The sequence below is a fragment of the Podarcis melisellensis genome, assembly GCF_964234715.1.
Source record: "Podarcis melisellensis genome assembly, chromosome: 5".
Classification (NCBI taxonomy): domain Eukaryota; kingdom Metazoa; phylum Chordata; class Lepidosauria; order Squamata; family Lacertidae; genus Podarcis; species Podarcis melisellensis.
Window position 1 is genome coordinate 60671464 of NC_138537.1, and position 22461 is coordinate 60693924.

At 45.0% G+C, this 22461-nt stretch overlaps 1 protein-coding gene across 4 annotated transcripts in view; it reads left to right on the plus strand.

The window, feature by feature from the left end:
• The first annotated feature begins 5459 nt into the window (after positions 1-5459).
• INPP5A (inositol polyphosphate-5-phosphatase A) overlaps positions 5460-22461 on the plus strand; it is a 227122-nt gene continuing 210120 nt past the window's right edge. For 2 of the 4 annotated variants that reach the window (XM_081912813.1, XM_081912812.1), the window contains exon 1: positions 5461-6260. In XM_081912813.1, the coding sequence (XP_081768939.1) occupies positions 6186-6260 (75 nt within the window). In that variant the 5' untranslated portion in view covers positions 5461-6185. Of the gene's footprint in view, positions 6261-22461 lie in introns of all 4 variants that reach the window. The other 2 variants (XM_081912811.1, XM_081912814.1) reach the window with 2 other exon arrangements.

Genomic DNA, 22461 nt, shown 5'->3' on the forward strand with positions numbered 1-22461 from the left:
AAGTCCAATAGGCATATACCTTAGTAACTGGGTTTCGTGCTTTGGCCTTAAGCGTGTGAAAAGTGAGAATTAGTATATTATAGCTGCTCTTGGGAACATCCTGTGAGCAAAGTCTTGCAAGTTAAGCCACAGTGATAGTTCAGTACCATTGCCTGGAGGACAGGGCTTGCGACTGCCGTGTGTGTGTGTGTGGGTGGGTGGGTGGGTGGGTGGTTCCCTTTTATTAGTCACTAAGCTAAGCAACCTATACAGCATTTTTGATAAGAAAATGAAAAGAAGGGGAAATGAAAAGGAAGTCAAAGCAGAAAATCCTCATGTAATATCCCTTGATCTTTGAAACTGCTTCATCGATTTATCAAAGTACATAATATGTCTGTTTAATCGGCTGCTGAGTTGAAATCAGATGAACTTATTCTTAAGACCCATTGAATGCAATACAATAACCAGTCTGCACCAACCTGCTGCCCTCCGGATGTAATGCAATACAACTACCACCAGTCACATTGGGCATGGCCCACACTTTACAGCAACCCAGACCACCTGTCCATCTAGCTCAGCATTGTCTACACAGATTGGCAGTGGTTCTCCCCCTAAGTGGTAGTCCAGTGGCAGCTAGAGGGCACCAGGTTGGGGAAATATACAATAAATCATCACACAGGAGCAGTGAGGTTACAGGGAACCAGGCGAGGGCCTTCTCGGTAGTGGCGCCCTCCCTGTGGAACGGCCTCCCAGCAGATGTCAAGGAAATAAACAACTACGCATCTGACTTTTAGAAGACACCTGAAGGCAGTCCTGCATAGAAAAGTTTTTAATGTTTGATGTTTTACTGTGCTTGGTGGTTCAATTTGTTGAAAGCCACCCAGAGTGGCTGATGCAGCCCTGTCAGATGGGTGGCAAGCAAGCAAGCAAGCAAGCAAGCAAGCAAATAAATAAATAAATAAATAAATAAATAAATAAATGCTACAACGAGAGAGAGAGAGAGAGAGAGACTTGCACTTGTTAGTCAACTCTATAAAAATAATTCTGATAAAAGCGTTAAATCATCAACTTGACAAAAAGAGAAATGACAATAAAGTCAAATATGATGGTGCTTGGACAGCATAATATGTAGAGGAGTGTTTACTTTATCAGACCCTCAAATGGCATAGGAAATCCTCCAACCTCCCCCCCCCACACACACACACACATAAGACAGTTGCTGTTTCTCAAAAGTTTCCCTTGTTTGAATTGAAGATCCACTGCACGACAACATTGTTATAACATTAACAACTCAGCCCTTTGCTTTTAAAATATGCAACAGCCTACCCCCATGGTTTGCTTACATGTCAAGCTAGCGATCAGTGCCATGGCTTGTTTCATATTTCTGACTCTGAAAATATTCTGAAAAGGAATAAAAGATCTAAGAGCCTCTGGAACCCAACAGCACCAAGAACCTTGCACTAGATCTCTCTCTCAGTCTCTCCCACTCTTTCTGTAATTTTTAATAAATGAAAAGGATTTATATATAAAGAATTCAAACTAGTTCCAGACCTACGTGCCCATGATTCAAATTATTGATTACAAGGCAAGGAATACTGCAAGACACGGAGTTCTATGTGGAGATGATGAAAGGAATTCCTTTAGAATGTGGGTCTTCTTCCCTTTCCTTTCTTAAGGGCTCACACACCGTCTCTTTGATGGACTGAATAGTATTGATATGCTGTGAGGGTATCTAATCAGAGTGGTTTAGCATCTGCCTTGCATGCGAAAGATCCCAAGTTGAGTCGCTGGCATCTTTAGGAAAACTCCTTCCTGAAAACTTGGAGAGTGGCTGCCAGTCCGTGTAGGGCAGCCTAACAAGGGGAACCAGTTCCACTTAGGGCAGCCCCAGTACCAAGGTGAGTTAGGCAGATGTGTGAGTTTGGCAGCAGGGTGAGGAGGCCTAGGGTACAGGCCTCGGCTTCACCTTTCCTTCCATTAACCCCCCTCTACCATACTCTCAATAAAAAAAAAAACCTTAAAAGTGCAAACACAGTTATGCCAGGAGGGGCACTGGGATATTCTTCTGTTTTGCATGAGCATCTCTCCTTGTTGGACAGAGGTCATGGGTGTGTCTAAGGAGCAAGAAGCTCCTGGCTTTCTGATAACACATTTGTTTCCTTGAGGTCAAGGTGCCAAACCCGAGAAAGCTAAGAGAGGCAGAGAGGGTGGCGGATGAGGCCTTCAGAGATGTTATAGCTGTGACCCACCCCCGTGACATTTCCCCTACTGTCAGGGCAGAAATTAGGGTTTCTTGGAAGGAAAATGTCACTCAGAGGAAGGAAGAAACATTCCCTTAAAGGTAAAGGTAAAGGTACCCCTGCCCGTACAGGCCAGTCTTGACAGACTCTAGGGTTGTGCGCCCATCTCACTTAAGAGGCCAGGGGCCAGCGCTGTCTGGAGACACTTCTGGGTCACGTGGCCAGCGTGACAAGCTGCATCTGGTGAGCCAGCGCAGCACACGGAAACGCCGTTTACCTTCCCACCAGTAAGCGGTCCCTATTTATCTACTTGCACCTGGCGGTGCTTTCGAACTGCTAGGTTGGCAGGCGCTGGGACCGAGCAACGGGAGCGCACCCCGCTGCGGGGATTCGAACCACCGACCTTTTGATTGGCAAGCCCTACGCGCTGAGGCTTTAACCCACAGCGCCACCCGCGTCCCGTTAAAACATTCCCTTACAAGGGACTGATTCCCTGAGGAATGAACAGCTACCCCCTCATTCCAAGGATACTCCGATGGGACAGGGGAGCGATCCTGGTAATGTGTGATTTTATCATGAAGGACACATGTTCTTGGGTGTCTGATGAACATAAAGGCCACAGGTCAGATTGCCTGCCCGGTAGAAAAGTTGTTGCCTAGATGGCCTGGTATGTAATGCTAGGGAGAAGTCAGTGGTTGTGGTGCATGTTGGCACCAATGGCATCAGAGTTCTTTGAAGCCCAATTTGGGTTGGTAGTAGGATCCTGAAGACAGGACCTCCAAGGTAGTTTTCTCGGAAATGCTACCACTTCTACACCCAAGGCCAGCCAGATGGTGTCGGGAGGTGGTGTTTGCATTTGTTACAGTGGGGTAGGAGATATGAAAATGCTGCCAATATATTTCACATCTGGCAACCAATACGCACCTTTGCTTTCAGATAGTACATGGGTAGACGAGTCTAAAAAGTCTGGAACCCAAATTTTAACAGCCCTCTAGTGGCTATGATGCCTTATTTACCAGAAGTAATGTATTTAGTGTGGACTCTATATACTGACAGTATATAAATGTGAAAAGACAGCTAAACCTCTCTGTGCAACTATTAAGAGCCCTGGGTTCTACTCTTGACTGGCTTTTCCAAGCACTTGTGCTGATGTCAATGGAATGTAGACTTGTGCTTGATTCAGTGGCTGAATAGGGCAGAACTGCCAAATATATAATGGAAGATAGAAAACTATCAGCCTGTATAAATTGGGTTTAAACGCCTCTCTGTGGTCAGCAGATCAAGACTCCCATGTGTTTCTTTAGTCTTTTAATAGGTAGTTTTAATTGTTTCATTCTGTACCCAATTCCAAAAAGTTACGGCAAAACAGAGCCAAATTTACCTTGAATTTGTGCACAAGGCATGATGTTCTACAGTCCATAAAAATGTCAGGTTCCAGATGAATCACAGGGTAACATAGCCATGTATTCAGTATGAATGTCTGCAAAGGAGTGCCAAAAGTAGGTGGTCCTATAGGTGCTTTCTGTGATCAGGTTCTGCCTCCTATTGTTCATATAGATTCCTAAACACACATAATGTATGAGCAGTGCAATCCTATGCACATCTACTCAGAAGTGAGCTCCATTGAGCTTAATGGGACTATTTCTGAGATGAGTAAAGAACAGCAACCTTACTTATCAGTGGTGTAGCAGAGCAGGAACATGGGAGTACAGGAACACTGAGAGCAGGAGCAATTACTTCATCTGCCAGAGGTGATAATGAGGCTTTCAAGTTTTACTGTGACAGTAAAACAGATTATAACAGGAAAAATCAAGCTCAGTATGTGTGGTAGGCAGAAGAATAGTTCGTTCGTTCTTTCCTTTCCTTTGATGGGGTTCCTACTTGTTTGCAAGATCGGTTGCATTTCTAACTAAAGCAATCACCATGAATTCAGTGGAACTTTCTCCTAGTCAGTGTTGCTTCGTACTGTAATCATGGGACATGGCTGATCAGCAATTCAAGCACACACAAGCACTGTGATACCACCCTTTGCTGGACCTCTATTCGATGGCTGCCGGCTGATCCTTGTATATCAGGGGATTGTGTTGTTGTGAGGGTGTGTGTGTGCATATATATGGAGATATTGTGTACAGCTGTGGGGGCTCTCAGGATGAGCTCCTGCACTTCAGAATCTACTATGGCTAGTTAAGTCCATCAAAGGAAGTTGCATAGAACTGGGCTGCAAATATTTTAGGACAGGGCTGGTAGAGCGTTGTCTCTATGTCATGCCTTTTCTTGGGAGTCAGGAAGCCCTTTTTCCATAGGTACATGAAACAAAAGGAATTGTAGCTCAGTGGCCGAGCATCTGCTTCACATGCAGAAGTACCAGGTTGAATGCCCAGGTGTTTTAGGTAGGGCTGGCAGAGAGACCAGTGCCTGATATCTGAAGAGTGGATTCCTGTCAGACTATAATGACCAGTGATTTGACTCAGTCTCAAGCAGTTTCCCCTGCTTCTATATATCGAAAGTGTATTATACGACCCTTAATTAATTCCCTGAATATTCAGAACATCACTGCAATGATGTCATCTGTTTATGCAGAGGCAACAGGAAACCAGATGTCCTACCCTGGATATCTCTTTTTTAACTGAGTGCTATACTAACGTCGAAACAGCACGGTTTTCCCCCTCGACTTTTAGTATAGGACGTAGAAGCCCAAGTTAATACAGTATTATGTAGATTCACACGGAGGAAAAAAATGCGTTGAAACGCTAGTTAGTAGAACGGCTGGCAGATAAGTTTCACCTGGCATTCAAAAGCACACGAGCGTATGGAAAGGTTCAACAATCGTGCGGCGTGCTCCGGCGTTAAACACATCCGACCCGGCGTTGCAGACGCCAGTTCCACAACCGCGCGAGTTGCGTAATTCGCTGCCTCTTCCGAAGGCGCGAAGCTGAAGAAACCCTCCGCCGATTACACACACAGACACAAACACCCCCCCCACACACACACTTCAGTGCAGCAAAAGCAACCGCAGGCCAACCTCTCCCTCCCCTCGCAACCCCCTGCACTCGAAGCACGTTACTGTCGCCCTCCCCAATGTCGAAGAAACAGCAGCCTGTGGCTGGGGACTGCTCGGTCGAGCCGCTCTAGCGGAGCGGCGTTGCCCTTTTAAGACGAGCCGTGTCAGGCCCGTGACGTCAGAGGAGTGCAGAGATCTAGTCGTCGCGGCTGCTGCTCCTCTTTCTGTTATTGCAGGCAAAGGCTGGGAAGAGGAGGAGGAGGAGGACGAGGAAGAGGAGGGGTGGCTTCTCCGGCTGCATCGAGCGGTTCCTCTGCCTGGGCTGCTGCCCCCCTGGAAGCGAGGACGCCGCCGCCGCCGCCGGGCACTGCCCCCTTGCCTGCCTGCCTTCCTTCCTCCCTCCCTCCCTCCGCCGAAGAGTTTCCTTTGTATTTCTGGAGGGCTTTGCCATGCACCAGGATCCGGCGGCAGCAGCAACGGCCAGCGGCAGGAGGAACTTTCCCAGCCGGAGCCGAATGGCTGAGAAGGGGGCGATTTAAGAGCCAATTCCGCTTTCCCCTCCTGCCCGACGAGGCGGCGGCGGCTGCAGCAGCAGCAGCGAGGAGGGAGGCAGCCAGCCAGCCAGCGCGGGCGGGGTGGGGGATCACCCGGCCCCCCTGAGACGGGGCGCTCAGCCCGGATGCCGGCGCCCCTGCTGCCCCCGGCGGGAGAAGTGCGAGGGTCTCCTCCCTCCGCTGGGGCGCCGCCAGCCGGCGCGTAAAGCTCCTCTGCAGAAGCCCATCCGAGGCGAGCACTTGGGCGAACTTCCCTCGGACTCTCCCCTCTCCCGCCGTCGGAGTGCACGGCCCGCTGGCCTCCCTGCCCGTGATTATTTCCGTGCAATTCGGAGGTGGGGTGCTGCTGCTTCGTCGTCTATTTAAATATATACACGCGCGCGCACAGAGAAACTATTTTGGGCCAGGATCATGGCGATGAAAGGGACTGCCGCCAACACCGGGATCTTGCTCGTGACGGCCAACGTGGGATCCTTGTTCGACGATGTGAGTAGCGGGGCTGGCCAGGCGGCCGGGTCGGGGGTGGGGGGCTCCTCGCAAGCGCCGCGCGCAGGTGGGGCCCGGTCACCTGCTGCAGATGGAGGCTCCGGGCGCGTTCGTGCGCCCTGGCTGCTTTGGGCAATGGTGGTTCTGTGTCCCCATTTCTCCCGGCTGGGGCATCGCTGGCGGAGTGGCTGCTGGCGACCATGACCGCGCCAGCCTGCCTACTTCCTTGGTGGCTCGGAAGCGGGGTGGGGGGTGGGGAAGGGGAGGAGGTCGGGGTTGAGCCCGGCGTGGCTTTTCTCCAGGTCCTAGCGCCCTTCCAGTCTCGGCTTCCCAGCGAGGAGAAAGCCCCGCGGGCGGTTGGAGGGCAGCCCTGCCAAGCCGGAGCCCGTGCCTGCGCGGTGCCACTTCTGGGGACTGACGCCTTGCGCGTCAGACTGGGGATTCCCTTTGGGCCGCCCCGCTCAGGAAGCGGAGAAGGACGGAGGCGAGTCGCGCCGCCTCCCCGAGAGCGCACCTAGCCTGGCTGACCCGGCGCGGCCGCTCCGCCCCGCCCGGCCCCTTAGGCGCTCTTCAGGAAGCCGGGCTTGGGGAGGCGCTTGGGGACGGCGAGAGGGCCGGGCCCGCCGTCCTCAACAAAGTTTTCCCTCTCTGTTCCCTAGTTTGGGGGAGGGGGGATTGGCGGAGGGGGGGATGGGGGGTTCGCAGGACCTTCCCTCCCACGCACTTAAACCCCCGGCGTTACCCTTTTAATTGGTGCATCCTTTCTGCAGCCGCGTTGCCCATAGGTACTTGTGCAGCGTCTTGGTTCCAACAGCTTCTTCTTGTGGTTTCCCTGCAAAACTTGTCTAGAGGCGGTTCACACATTTGTTTTGCATTACACGTGAGCAGGGCCGGTGGTCCTTAGCTGTATGATCTGGTGGAAGAATTAGATGTGTGGAACTAGGCACGGAGGAAAGCCCTGAAGTAATGACCATCGTAGAAGCATAGTATCGGAAGGGAGTACCTTGTCCAACCCTCCTGCAATGCGGGGCTCTTTTGCCCAACGTGGGACTTGAACCCACGACCCTAAGATCGAGAGTCTCATGCTCTACCAGCTGAGCCGCTCTGAAATAACATTGTGTGCCAAAGTGAGGTGAGGAGACACAAATTGATATCTGTGGAGGGAGGTCTGTGATCACCCCCCTGCACATAGTAATCAGTTTGGGTTTTGCTAATCACCCAGTGTGAATAAGTGCTATATAAATGAAGTTGTGCAAACTGCCTTTTCTTTGGGAACTGCGTGTTGCTGTCTTGACAGACCGGGCCAGGTTTTGAAACCTTGGAGCATTTGGGGAATGGGAGAAGGTATGACCACAACAGTGTAAATGTGTGCGCTATCTACAACCAGATTTGCACTCTCGGTTGTAGGAAAATATGTGCTTTTTTGTTAAAACTTTTTCTGGAAATGAAAAAAGTTAAATTATATCTTTGTTTTACTTGAAAGAAGGTTATGCTTTTTTTTTTTTAGTTGGTTGGAATTGTTAAAAAAAAAAGTCACTTTCCCCAGATATACCTTTCAAGTACAAATGCCCAGTGCCAAAAATAAAAGGTGGGGAAGGGAGAGCAGGGAAGAAGGGATAGGTTACCGGTAATTAGCAGGGAGATGGCTTCATAAAAAGGTTTGTGCGCCAATGAGAGAAGTGGCTGCTAATTGCAAACTCTGGTATACAAAGGAATAGGTACTAATGTTTGTTTTTCTTCCCTGTTCTATCTTTGTTTTGTTTTTGCAAGGAACAGCAGGTGCAAAAATAATGTTAATTGTGATGGGTGTGTGTGTATCAATTCCTCCAGTGTGCTCGCCCTATTTATAATCATTTTTCCACTGTACCCAGGAAAGAAAGAAATCTTGTATTTCTGTTGGTCAAAAACATCTCCTCCATATCTGGGCATTCTGAGTTGTTATCTTGATATAATTTGAAGTAACTTACAAACCAAGAATGATTGGGGTTTCTAGATTTTGTAAATTGCTTCCTGATGAGGATCTCTGGTAAAATAAAGTATTTTTTTAATTAAAAAATAATCTAATTATTAAGTTGTATCCTGGTCCTGGATGTGAACCCGGGGCACATGTTGTAGTAACCTTGCTTTATATCTTGTTCCTGATATTTGGGTAAAGGATGGCAGTTTTAGTTGTTAATGCCATTTCTCCAGATTAGCTTAAGGTGTTGCATTACTTCAGTGTAAATGGAATGGTTTCATTGAATTTAGGTGGCTGTTCACATTTTAGGGGTCTTGGTTGCCTCCTTTATTACACTGACCTACTGCAGCACTTACAATACTTGGAGGTTAGAGGTTCTCCATAGGAGCTTTGCGTGTTTTCTAGGCCTGAGACTGTAGTGGAATTACGTGATGCTTTGTAATAACACATGCACAACTCACTTAGGACAGGTCCACACCATACACTTAAAGCACATGACCTCTCCCAAAGAATCCTGGGAGCTGTAGTTTTCCCACTCACAGAGGTACAATTCATAGAACCATCAAAAACTAGTTCCCAGGATTCTCAGGGGTGTGGAGAGCCATGTGCTCTTAATGTGGGGGGGGGGGGGTCAGATGCGGTTTAAATATATGGTGTGGTGTGGATCTGCCAGTAATCTTTTCTCAAACTGTTATGCAGCTTAGTGCCCTTTCAGTCAGATGCTCCAAATGCTTTGAAGCCTGAGAACTAGGAGGAAAATGAGCTTCCATTGGCTTCATTCATGCCTCCTTGTGGGATATTAATACAACAGCTCTCCCCCATCATGTGTCTGATATTCAGTGATATATTGCTTCTCAGTCATGACTAATGGGACTGTTAATGATTATTTAAGTTGAGTGTGGATAACTTGATATCTTTTAAGGGCTCTAAGGCAGTAGCCCTCAGCAGATCCTGTGGCAGTGAATGCCCTAAGTCAGGGTTAGGCAACCTAAGGCCCGTGGGCCGGATGTGACCCAATCGCCTTCTCAGTCCGGCCTGCAGACAGTCTGGGAATCAGCGTGTTTTCACATGATTAGAATGTGTGCTTTTATTTAAAATGCATCTCTGGGTTATTTGTGGGGCATAGGAATTTGTTCATATTTTTTTCCAAAATATAGTCCGGCCCCCCACATGATCTGAGGGACAGTGGACTGGCCCATGGCTGAAAAAGGTTGCTGACCCCTGCCTTAAGTTAACTATGCATTGTGTAAAAACAGTGTTTCCTTTGGTTTGTTTTGAAATATACTGCAACTCAGCTGTATACAATGTGCTATTTATTTATAAAATTCTCAAGATACTTTCTCACATGATGATGTGAAAATGCTGGGTTAAGCTTTGTTAGGCCAAAATCTATTTACCTAAAAGTTACTAAGATTTAGCTTAAATAAAGTAGGCAGCAATGTTTGATTTCCTTAGGCTGCATTTACATGGCAATGGCGTTTCCATTTTAATGGCGTTCCTCTAACTGTTAATTTCCATGTTGCCTTTCAGCTGTCACACAGTAGAAAAGCCAGTTCTGGAACTATAGTGGAATATAGTGTATTACTTCAGCATTATTTGCAAACAGATTTTTTTATGAAAGCAACTAGCACAGAGAAAACTTATAGTGCTAAACTTAGACTATATTCCACTATAGTCCCCCCTTCCCCCTCCAAAAAAAATTCTGGTGCCAAATCCAGAGTAGAAAAGGATTATGGATCAGCACAGCATTTGAAGTGGGGTAGTAATCCATCCCAATTACTTTTATCAGATGTAAATGAATCTGGCAAACTATTGAAGTGAAACCAGTCCATTTCCTCTCCCCACCCTACAACTTAGCACTGAATGAGCAGCTTTTCTAGCAATAGGTCTTCACATCGGGGCCCAAATTCAGCGCAGGACTTGCCAGGTGTCAATCCTTACAGAAATGCCTCTGAAATCAGAGTCAAGATTAATTTATATTCTTCTGAGAAAGAAGAGGAATTCTAAATGAGGAGTGTACATGACTGGGAATGAAACAGGCCAGACAACTGAGGGAAATACGACTGTTCTGAGGCGTGTTTAGCTTCTTTAGTGGGGCCTGTAGATTGACTAGAAAGCTTTCATTGCCCAAGAACGTGCTGTTCCCATTGTTATCTAGAAGCCTGGTAACTCCTCGCTTGCTGAACCCAGTCTGAATGCCTCCAGGTATACAATCCCTGCTGACTATTCTTAAGAGCTGCTCCTTGGTGTGTCTCCAGTAATTTATGATGCCACACAGAGACCGAGAACCAAGTTCCACTTTTCCTTGGATGTGTAATTTGCTAGCTGTGTTAGAATTAGAGAAAACATCCTGGGATCTCTTCTGCAGCATCCTTGCTGCATGGCCCAGTTGGTTCCTGCGGGTTGGAGGTGGTACCTCTCAGGGGTGGCTGACACTTTTCAACCCAAAGCCAACATTGACCTGTAGCCCAACCCTCTGGGGTTTTTGGTCAAATGTGGGTGTACCCACCTCTCATGCATCACTTAAGTAATGAGTGTTTGGAGACGTACAATTTCATTAAGAAGTAAGTCTTGGTGGTCAATGGGGCAAACTCCTCGGGAAGTGTATACTGTACTGTATAGGATTGAAGCTATGTTCTAAAATGGGTAACTTGTTCATATCTGAGTAAACATGTATGCATTTGCATCAACAGAGTTTCTTAATCCACTTGAACTGTGTAAACCTAATTTTTCCGGTGCACGTGTGAATCCCTCCCACAAAATACTGTCAGCCCAGAGGCACCCTTTGCCAGTGGCGTAGCGTGGGGGGTGCAGGGGGAGCCGGCCGCATCGGGCGCAACATCTGGGGGTTAGGATTAGGGGGCGCAAATCCACTGGTTGGGGGGCACAAATTACTTGCCTTGCCCCGGGTGCTGACAACCCACGCTACGCCACTGCCCTTTGCTACACATGCCTGTTCAGTGATGCTCATATGTACCTAAAACAGGACATTGCCTATGCATGTGTAGAATATGGAGAATAAGTTCAGCCTAAAGCAGCTGCATGAAGTTCAGCATTGGGTAGGGATATAAAGTAGTCCAAACATTTCTCGATTCCCCCCCCCCCCCCGCTTCTTCCTTAGAGCTTGTTGCTGTTGGAATCAAGGCTTGGAAATTGAGTGGTCAAAAATCTGGAATTGTGACAATAATTAAGAAATGTTATGAAGTGACTGGTTTCGAGGTCTTAAGCTCTCAGGTTTGACATTTATAAACTAGCAGATGACTACTTCGCAGGTTTCCTATTACTTGGAGCGGGAAAAAGAATCTATTGTGTATTTGACCCCGAGATTATGATAAGTGGTTGCACTTACAAATGAGGAACCACTATTGGTGGATGTGAACAATTCATTACATTTAAGAGATCTGACTGAAAATACATTCCCCCCCTCTTCCTGATTTTGTTTACAATATGGTTTTGATTAGCCATAAGAATCATTTGAGTATGGTTTTGTTATCTAATCTGTCTCGTATTAGAATATTGCTGAACTGAGGGTGTACTTGTTTGCCTTGCTTTTTTGTTTATTCCCATGGTTGATGCAAACAAGCACCAAAATGGTGACACACAGGATGGTTTCTGTGCCCATTTACATACATCCTGAGCTGTAAAACTGCCAACTGTTTTCTCTTGTCTTAACTAAACCAAGTGCTGTCAGATTATGATGTCTTCAGGTTTGTAGGAGAGAGGCTGGGGAAAGATGCTAGCTGGTCATTTGCATCTACCTGTTTTGCTTGATGCACTCTAAAAGGTGTGTTTTAGCTCATTGGGGATCTTGATTGAACTGTAAATGGCTTGAGACATGAGAGAGGATTCTGCATCTACACTCTTCTGACTCCAGTATGTTTTTCAAATGATGCCAAATGCCTATGGCTGCTGTTTCCGCTCCTTGAGAGGTGTATTTTTCCTCCCTGTGCATCTCTCTGAAGGGAAAGAATGATTGCACAGCTTCCCCACAGACTAAATGAATTTCACCCTTGGTTAACGGTTGTCTCGAATTTACAGCTATATAGCAGCATACACTTAAAATTTGGCTCTGCAGTACTTCTGACGGCTTGGTCAAAGTGCGCTTGGTATTGGCCGACGGGTCTTGCCTTGAAAAGAGTCGGCCTTAGAAAAGAACAAGAGAGAGTCTGGGGCACCTCAAAGGCTAACACATTTTAGTATTTTATAAGTTTTTGGTGGGTTAGGGTAGGCTGTAGTCTACAAGACCCTAGTCTGTGAAAGCTAACGCTGTAACATTATTATTTATATTTATTGGTCTCATTTTTACACTTAAGTGCCTCACAGTAAAAATAAAATCAAATAACAGACATTACAATTAGGTTTTGTTTATTGCTGTTTTTATTTAAAATGCTACCCACTCCAAGTAAATGATAAGCCCAGTAAAGGCCACAGATTGCTTTTAAGGTTCCACAACACCTTTCATTTTTGTTACAGGCTCCTTGTCTGGAAATTCTTAGAGAGACTGTGATTGTTGTATGTGTCATTCATCAAATTGAAACTGACTTATCATGCTTCTGTTTGGTTAAATTTTATTTCCCACCTTCCACACAGACAAGGTTCTCTTCCATCCAGGCACTGATTGGACCTAAACTATCTTAGCTTTCGTTGAAGTTCCTTCAAAGACCCAGACCCTGGGATTAATTCTCCACTGGAAAAAGGGGAGGGGGAAAAAAGGGATTTACAGAACAATCCGGTACTCCAGTGGGTGGGGAACCAGCAGAATGGCCGGAGCCACAGCCTAAGCATGCTCAGCCTGGTAGAGGATAAAATAACAACTCCATAAGGGGAAATTTGCAGGCATCCCTAGAAATGCCAGCACTACTCACCAACCAGGGTCCATACTGGCAGTGGCACCCACACGCTGTCCACATGCACAAATAAAGACAATGAACTCAAGACAATGGGGTACGTCCTTATTGCATCCTCGCAGTCCACAAACATGTCCAGTAGTGATCCCACTGCTGGCACCCCTACAGTCAAGGGTTTAAACCTTTTTGTGCTCCTCACAAGCCCTGTGAATAGTGTATGACATTGTGACAGGGTTGGAGAACCACATAGCACACGACCCTTTTGACAGAGTTCTGAAATAATACACACAGCCCTCCTTGAGAAGGTTTCATGATCCACCCTGGGATCAAAAGGTTTAAGATCAGGTTTAGAAGGAAGCTAGTCTGCGGCTTTTAACTCGCTGTGGTATCTCTGGACTCTTAAGAGCCGACTGAGTGTAGTCCCATCTTTCTGTGTTAGCTCTGATCAGTACAGTTTGCAACAGCACCTGTGTAGTTTACAAAATCTGGATCTTGTTCAGTGTTACTTTGTGCTTTGAGCAGGGGCGGATCCACTATGAAACTAATGAAGCTTAAGCTTCGGGGGCCCTAATCCTAGAGGGGGGGGGCTCAGAAGCGACTTGCTTAAAAATGTAGGCCCAATTTGAGTTGTGCAACTCAAATTAATTTTTTGTTGTCTATATTTCAATAATTCCAAAGTCTGAGAGTCAGTAACACAGTAAAGGTAGCGTGTCAAAATCTGAGATTTAGTAGGGGTGTGTGTGTGTATGGCGTTCTGTCATGGAACAACCCCATTGGAGAATATAACAGTGGTTACCCAGACCTCATTGCTGGTTGTGAAGGGCCCCCCCATAACAGTTCAAGCTTCAGGACCCCCCAAATGTAGGTCCCCCATTGGCTTTGAGTCACGAGTTTACACATGTCTTCATTCAGAGGCTTCTTTGATTTTGGAGAGTCTGATTTAGTGGTGCAAACTTCCATGCTTGGAGTAGGAATCTATGGACTGGTCCCAGCCTGGGGCAACAGTTTGGCAAACCCTTCAAGGCCCTACTCCCTGGGAGGAAAATACTCTTGCTAAGCAACAGAGGGGAAGGGTCAGGTGACAAAAAGCAACAAAGCAAAAACCAGTGACATGGAGCTTCTATATGACACAAACACATAGCATGAGGGTTCTCTAGCCGCTCAGCTGCAGCAGAAGACAGTCTGCCAATGTAACGGTTCTTCAGCCTAATCCCAAAGGCCGTCAGCTAACAGAACTCAAATACAGTGGTACCTTGGGTTACATACGCTTCAGGTTACATATGCTTTAGGTTATAGACTCCGCCAACCCAGAAATAGTACCTCGGGTTAAGAACTTTGCTTCAGGATGAGAACAGAAATTGTGTGGCGGCGGTGCAGCAGCAGCAGGAGGAGGCCCCATTAGCTAAAGTGGTGCTGCAGGTTAAGAACAGTTTCAGATTAAGAATGGACTTCCAGAACGAATTAAGTACGTAACCAGGGGTACCACTGTATAGGATTAGGCCCTTCTTTTTTAAGTTGTTGCTTAACTGATTTTTTTTTTTAGTCTGCTGCTGTAAAATGATTGTTTCCACACATACCCTAGCATTGTGTAGAGAGGTGCCTTTCCTTGTGTCATATCATACTGGTTAGGAATTTGTTTATGGAGAAACGCTATCTGATACACTATATCTTCTTTATTCTGACTTTGCTATGCATTTTCTTCACCCTGTTTTCTGAAGTTTCAAAATGAACAAGCAAGCAAGCAAGCAAACTGGAGGGACGTCAAAACAATTGTTTTCCTATCTGGGATGGGTGGGGAAAGAAATAGTAGCAAATGGAAAATAGAACAGGAAGATTGAAATCCTTTCACTTATTCTGTTTGTATATGGGGATGGTTGAGGCCCCAAACTAGGTTTAGCGTGCTTTTAATGCTGCTGGATGAGAAGATCTCAGGGTGGGGCTGGAGAAAGAGAGGATCAAGTGTTTGTTTTTCAGTGATGGGGATTTCTAAAGGAAGGACTATGGTCCTTCAATCTGCTGATCCTAGCACTTGATCTTTTGAGTACTGGGTTGGTGGCTTCGTCTGCCCTATGCTCCACTAAACCTGCTGTGTTTGTGTACATGGTCATGGATCACAAGCCTTGGCATTTCATTATATGCATAGATCTTGCCAGCTGCATGATTGAGCCTATCCATGTGTGTGCAGCTACGTTTTGTCACCTCATGTCCATGGAAGGCATATGCAGTCAAGAATGCTTGGGTATTTAAATTGTCTTCTGCATGACTCCTGTATTGTTGCTGATATTCTAAGGAAATTGCTGTGTGCTTCCCATTTCTATGACCGGTCAGAATTTTTGGAGGCCTGGTTAGTTTATCTGGGATTAGCTTCCTTTGGAAGGAGGCCTGGCTAGAAGAGACTGCCTTGAGTTTATTTACAAATATACAGTGCAGTGGCTTCACCACTTCTACAAGCAGAAGATCCACTGCCTCACATGAGTGAGACACCCATCAGCATTCCCCAAGCTGGTGCCCTCAGTCAACTTCAATGCCCATCAGTCCCAGACAGCATTGTCCAATGGTCAAGGGATGATGGGAGTTGTACTCCAAAACAGCTGGAATACGCCAGTTTAGAGAAGGCCATTCCAAGCCTTCCGTTCACTCACCTTGAGTCATACTGGATCATTACCTGGAAGCTTTGCCTGACAAAAAGTGTGTCTGGGAGGGTTTGAACAGCATTAATAACACTGTTATTAGCTGCCAACCAGGTGACATTTGCATAAGGAAAAATAGTTCAAAATTTGTCCAAAAATCAATTCTCCAAATTGAACTGTGTGTTCATTTTTTAAGGCAAAGGTGAATTTTTGAAAAAAGAGAATTTGCCAATCAGTGTGATGCTTACATACCCACCACATTTTATAACTATGGACTGCTCCGTAACTATCCATATTGAAATATGAATGCCTTATGTTCTTATCTCTTGTGGCCCAGTGAGTTGTTAGGTGTTCAGCAGTCTTGTAAATAGCTGCTTCCCTGGTTGCTTGTTGTGATGGTCAAGAATTGCATCTGGGTGACCAAAAAGGAAAACACAAGTGCAGACACATGTTTTAAAGGATCCGTACTAGTGAGGAGTAAAAACACGCCACTTGGCTGTTTGCTTTGAGTTTTGACTTCCCCTTGAAACCTTCTGTGGGTGGCCTTGTGGTCTTTGGGGCCTGAACTCAGTGGTTCTTGCAGTAGTAGGATAACTTCCCCCCCGTTGGCCTGTGTGTGGTATTCGTGGTGTGTTGTGCGGCAGTAACGGGTGCATTGGAGCAGCTATAAGGAGTGTGGTTGCTTCTGCATTTATCTGACAGTGCTGCTTGCCATGTGGGGAGGGCATTTTTGAAGCCTATAGATGCAACATTCCTCCAGCGCGTGAGAGAGGGAGAGAAATAGCTGCCCTGCAGCCTTCATTCATGCGATGAAGAAAGCTACTGATGACTTTAACAGGGGCTGTTGACTGGAGTTGTCAACTGGTTGAAGAGTTATTTTGTGCTTTCAACAGCAGCATGATGTACAGACACGGGCATGTGGTAATAGTCTCTTTCTGACACCTGAAAAGTGCAGTCTGGCCAATCTGTGTGACCGGCATGCCAGCCTCAACCCCACTTATCCCCTGGCAGCAGGAATGGCTATCCAAGTGATTATGTTCATAAGTCAAAATTATGCAATCAATCCACATACAAAATTATTGGCAGTGATTTATAACTGGTCGTGTTTGAACCATCTTTCTTTCCTTCCTTCCTTCCTTCCCTTCCTTCCTTCCTTCCTTCCTTCCTTCCTCCTTTTGCCAGATCAACATTGCCCTCTGAACCCAAGCTGCTTGGTTCTTGCTTGGTTCTCATATCTTGAGAGGGTGAGGCCCTGTACATTTAGGGATAGAAAGGTGGTTTGGGGAGCTTCCTTCTGATTCCAAAGTACATGGCATAAGCCTACGTATACATGTATCCTGCTGCTGTCTGGGAAGGTACAGAAGCAGCAAGGACCCTGAGTAATACCTTGGTCTGAAATAATCTGGGTTTAAGATCCAGAGAAGAAACCTTCATGGCTGACATTGCAGCTTTTTGCTGCAGCAGGTGTATAGGGGAAGAGCGATCCCTATTCCACTGTTTTGTTTTTCGTAAGTTTGCCCAACTTAATAACGCAGAGTGAATTCATAGGCAAACCTATGCACCTTTCCCAAATGTCTCAAACATTGTGGAGAAACCATAGGACATCAGGAATAGCTGCCTCCCGCAAATAAAAATAAGTGCAGTAATTCTACCTACAACAGAAGTTAGGCTCTCCGTGTCTAGACAGGGGTGCAGCTGGACTACTAGTTGAAGCTGATAGAAAAGGCACTCCATCCCACCTAGACCACTTGAGATTCAGGCACCAGCAATTCTGCTAAATTATACTCCTGTTCCTTCAATGTAATCCCATCCAGAGCAGGCCATATCCCATCCATGCCATCAAGGAACCCACCCACTAACAGTGCCTCAGTCTTGCCTGGATTAAGCATTAAGTGTGTGTTACGGGGGGGAGTGCATGTTTGGTTAGTGCTCACATGTCAGAGTATCTCATAGAAATTACAAGTGGATACTGGATTGGTGCAGTCTCTCTGCATCCCTGCCAAAGACTTGAGCTAGCCTCATACAGTTAATTTGTAGAGCTTGGGTTTGTTTGTTTTTTAAGATCAAGAATCTTGGTGGAGGTTAGTTGTTTTTCTTTTATAAAATGAGCCGTCGCCACCTCATTTTCAGCCATGTTTGCGAACTGTAAGTCCTTTGGGATGTTGAAATGCTGAAATGCAGGTCCCCCTACAGACCTCTTCTACTTCATTGCAGCAAGCTGCCTAATTTTAGAGATCTAGCAATCCCCATGGGAACCACAAAACTAATTTTCCCATAGGAACGTCTGGTAAAGTAAACTTTACTTCGTTTTAGACGTATGTTCTCGGGTTTTTTAAAAGCCTGTTATCTGTGCTGGCTTTTGGCTTGCTTCCCTCTTGTTCCCCTGCCCCCACCCCCATTACTATAATTTTATTTAACAGCTGAAACGCCCGAGGATTAGTCTCTGCGCTGCTTGCACACAACTTTATTTGCTGACGTGTCTTTGTCTGTTTATCCCACCTTCATTTCATTTTTCATTTTTTATTTTTGGCGTTTGTTGCTTCTTTCTGGTGAAATTCAACAGTGAATAATTTTTGAGGTGTTGCCTTAATTGAGAAGTTGGCAAAAACGGCAGGCGCTAAAAGGAAACTCTAACATGGCTTGGAGCAAGTACTAACAACAGTGCTCTGATGTGACTTGCTAATGAAGATGTTGCACTTCTAAAAAAAATTATACAGTTGGTACAGATGAAAAAAAGGAAGGGCCTTGTTCTGAATGTTAAATAGAAGACGTTCAACATCTCTGAGGTAAAATTCTTTGTCAGGGGTAGCCAATGTGGTATCCTTCAGATGAGAAGGACAAAATGCTCAAAGGGACAAATGTACAAACAGTATTCCATATTAATATGCGTTTGTACCCTTGATTTTGTTTTATGGAATATTTATTATCTATTTGTATATTTGCAACTCTCCTTTGAACATTTTATCCTTGCTTTCTCTATGGTCCATTTTTAAGGAGAGCACACTTTTTCCCCCTTGTGAAGGACTAAAATTCTTTTCATTTTTGACCATTGGCTATGCTGACTGAGACTGATGAGAGTTGTACCCAACAACATTTGAACAATATGGTTTTGACTTCCCCAGTTCTTACTGGGGGGAAATTCCTGGTGCCAAGCTTGGAGCTGTTGTGAAGCTGCACTGTTAATGTGGACTGTCAGTTGTTGTTTTTTGGCAGTAGGCCATTAGCATGTTGCAGATTTCCATGGACGTGTGTGTGTGTGTGTGTGTGTGTGTGTGTGTGTGTAGTGGGGGCATGTCTTGCATTCTGCTCCCCTCAGCCGCCGTAACTTCAGTGTAGGATTTTGCCTTTAATTCCTGTGAGGAGCAAATGTGATTTTGAGGAGGCTTCCTCTTAATCTCAAAATCTTCTCTGAGTTGAAGGGGGGGGGGGACTCCCTCCGCAGAAAGGAAAGATATCATCACCATCATGATTTTTCCCCACTACTTAAATTTACTAATTGGCTGTAACCTATCTTGGAGTGTTTGTTTTTTTCTTTAATTTTTGCCTTCCCTCCTGTTTTACTCACATTTTATTTTTCACCTTGCTCTTGGATATGGAGGCAGGAAGCAATTCTGTGTTCTGTCCAAAGTGCCAAGCAAGTGCTAAAAGCTTTTGTGGTTCTTAATATTTTTTTGCACTGTGTCTCTCATGTCCTTTGGGAGATATGCAATCTGAACAGTGGAAAGTGCTATCAGTCCATCTCTAGTGTACGAAAACAGAAAAAGCAAGCAACTACAGAGTTTCTTCTCTCCTAGCGCTGCCCTTGTCAGGGGATAAACCCATGTCCAGAAATGCAGCCCAGAAACAGCTGTTTTAATGAATGTCTCTCTTTTTACACACACTCTCTCTCTCCCAAAACTGAATGTGTTTCTGTAGGATTCTACAATGATTTTACATAAGCTCATAACTGAGATTGTGCCTCTCCGCGGCGCATTTTCCAAAAGCACTCTTTCTCTTATTGTGGGAGGATTCTGATATTTCTCCTCCCGAAAGGGAACTGATGTGTTGAGTGCTAGCAGGACTGTAACCAAAATTGGGCTACTGGGAAATGAGAGGAAGGCGTTAGCATGCACGGGGGACCGTGGAGGTATGCAGAAATAATAATACTAGTATAACAACAACAACCACAACAGGAGCATCCAAGCAGCCCAAAGAGAACTAAACATGCCCAGTAGCCAGGGGAGATTGATGATGAGTTGGAAAAACAGAACAGAAAAATGACGGAGGGGGATAAATGTGTTGCTGGAGGTGCTACTGATAGGAGGGCTGTATGTACTGAAACATTTTGTTGCAGGCCTTGTTGGAGACGTAATGTGCAAATACTTTTATTACGGCCAAGAGAACTGGAAGATTCTCCTACTTGTAAAAATAGATGATTGTATATGCTCTGCAGATTCTGTGATCTAAACAATAAACCTGATGTGCAGTATTTCCTTTCCTTGCACTTGTTTTCTCTCCCTGCCTTCTAACACAAACTAGGGCACACAGTCTAGTGTGCTTATAGGGCACTCCAGGTTCTGCATTCTCTATTTCATCTGGTGACATCCCTTTTCAAATGACTTCCTCATCCCAGTGTGTTGTATACTAGTTTTGGATTAGTCTCATGGAACTACAGTTCCCAAGATTCCTTGAGGAAAGGAAGGACTATTTAAGCCAGTTATTAAGTCTGTGGTGTTGATATGGCTCAAGACTCCATGACACCATTATGTGGTATGATTTTAGCGTGACAATCAGAAATCTTCTTGCAACTGGAAAAGGAGCTAATAATTGAGTTACTAGTAAGCTTTGCTCCTCACAAGGCTTCAGGTGTGAAAAACTTCCCATAAAAGAAAATTGTTCTGCTATAGGAGAACATTCCTCTCTTCCAAAGCCCCTCCAATTCTGTTCTGCAACTTAGCTTGCTATTGAGCAAGGGGAGCAGAACTATTTATTTGCCGATCTTGTATACACTTCATAGCTATTAAAGCTGTCACAGTAGCAGTTGGCTTCCCCACCCCCAAGAGGAACAGGAAACCGTTGCTGAAAGCTGACCTGACAAACTGTCCTGCAGATAAGTAGCTTTCTTGCATCCTTGAATGGTAAAAGGCTTTCTGATCCATGCAATTGTGTTTATGAGAAGATGAGTAAGAGGAAGTATCAACATTCATTTAAGATTCTAGGGCGAACATTCTGTATTGAACACAAATGTATTTTGGGGGGGGATGATTCCTAAGGAGGAAAAAACGCACAAGGAAAATAGTTGGAAATGGCCGTGCATGTGGAATTTCATGGTGGGGGAAAAAATCGAAGACAGGTGACTCATTAAATAATAAGCAGCAACCCTTTAAAAATAAATAATATAAATAAAAGTTTGTTTATTTTGGCCAGATTATGAGACAAATGTGTCATTTCCAGTATCACACTGATGTGCAACGATCCAGTTGCTCTGCTAGTTATTGCTTCCCTCTTCAGTGTTCACTTCCAGGTCTGTTATCCATGGCAGTCTTGGCCTTCTGGGCCAAGCTGAAGCAAAATGCTATTTCCTTAATATAAGGGACAGTTTTGGTTGCTAGGAAACATCTTGGTTTCCTTGTATAGGATTCCCAGAACCTGCTTGCCAGTTGGAGATAGGAGTTTCATTTTGACAGGTGCAGTTAGAGGTTGGGGATTAATCTGTTGGCTTCTGATGACACAATGGATCAGGAAGTCTCCTTGATGAAAAAAGAGTAAAGGTTTTTTCCCCATCTTAGAGGTAAGGGTCATTTGTTGAGAAGCTCTAGGCTTTTCAAGCTCATTCTAGGTTCCCTAAGCTTTAGGTTCCCCAAGAATTCCCCTTCCTTCCTAGTTCCTGGAAGTTTCCTACTTTCATAGGCTCAGGAGAAGCTTTACTTTTTAAACAAAATATATAGCTTTATTGATTTCTAATATATATCAATTACAAAAGAGAGAGAGAGAAAAAAGATGCAAAAGCAAAATCCACAACTCGCCCCCCCCCCCCACCGGGACAGATCAATCTAGTTAAGTTTGCCAAAGCCCAATCTGTGATTTCGGTAGGATTATCAGTAAAGTATTTTATAAAATAAAATAATCTACATCATTTGTATTATTCAATGCATGTAAACTGTTATTTTTTCCTGATAGAAATAGATCACCCAGTCTGTTTCCAATGAGAGATACACAGATATTCCAATCCTTTCCAATTCTGTGCTGCTAGCAGGTGTATCACTACTAAAAGAAAAGTAATTAGGACTTTATAACAAAGGTCAGATTGCCCTTCTTTAAAAATACTTAACAATCCCAAACTTGGGATACATTCCACATTTTGACCCGTAATGTAGCTTATTTCTGTAAACATCCTCTGCCAGAAGGGCTTTATATGTTCACATGTCCACCACATGTGAAGTGTTGTACCTAATAATATTACAGCCTCTCCAGCACAATGGTGGAATAGTTTTATTAATATAACTACACCATAATGGTGTCCAAGGCCATCGGATTAGTAATTTGAATGTATTTGCTCATATCTTAAGTTGATACTGATTTTAGTGGTTTTTTTAGCCCACAAATTATTCCAATCCACCTCTGCAGTCTCTATCCCTAGATCAGATTCCCATTGCTGTTTTAAAGAGTTGTAACCTGAAATTATTAATCATCATTATTATATATATAATTTTACATATTCATATTCATTTGCATGTAAAATTCAATTTTCAAAGGATGTCAAAGGTCTTGTGGCATAAGTTTAGGAG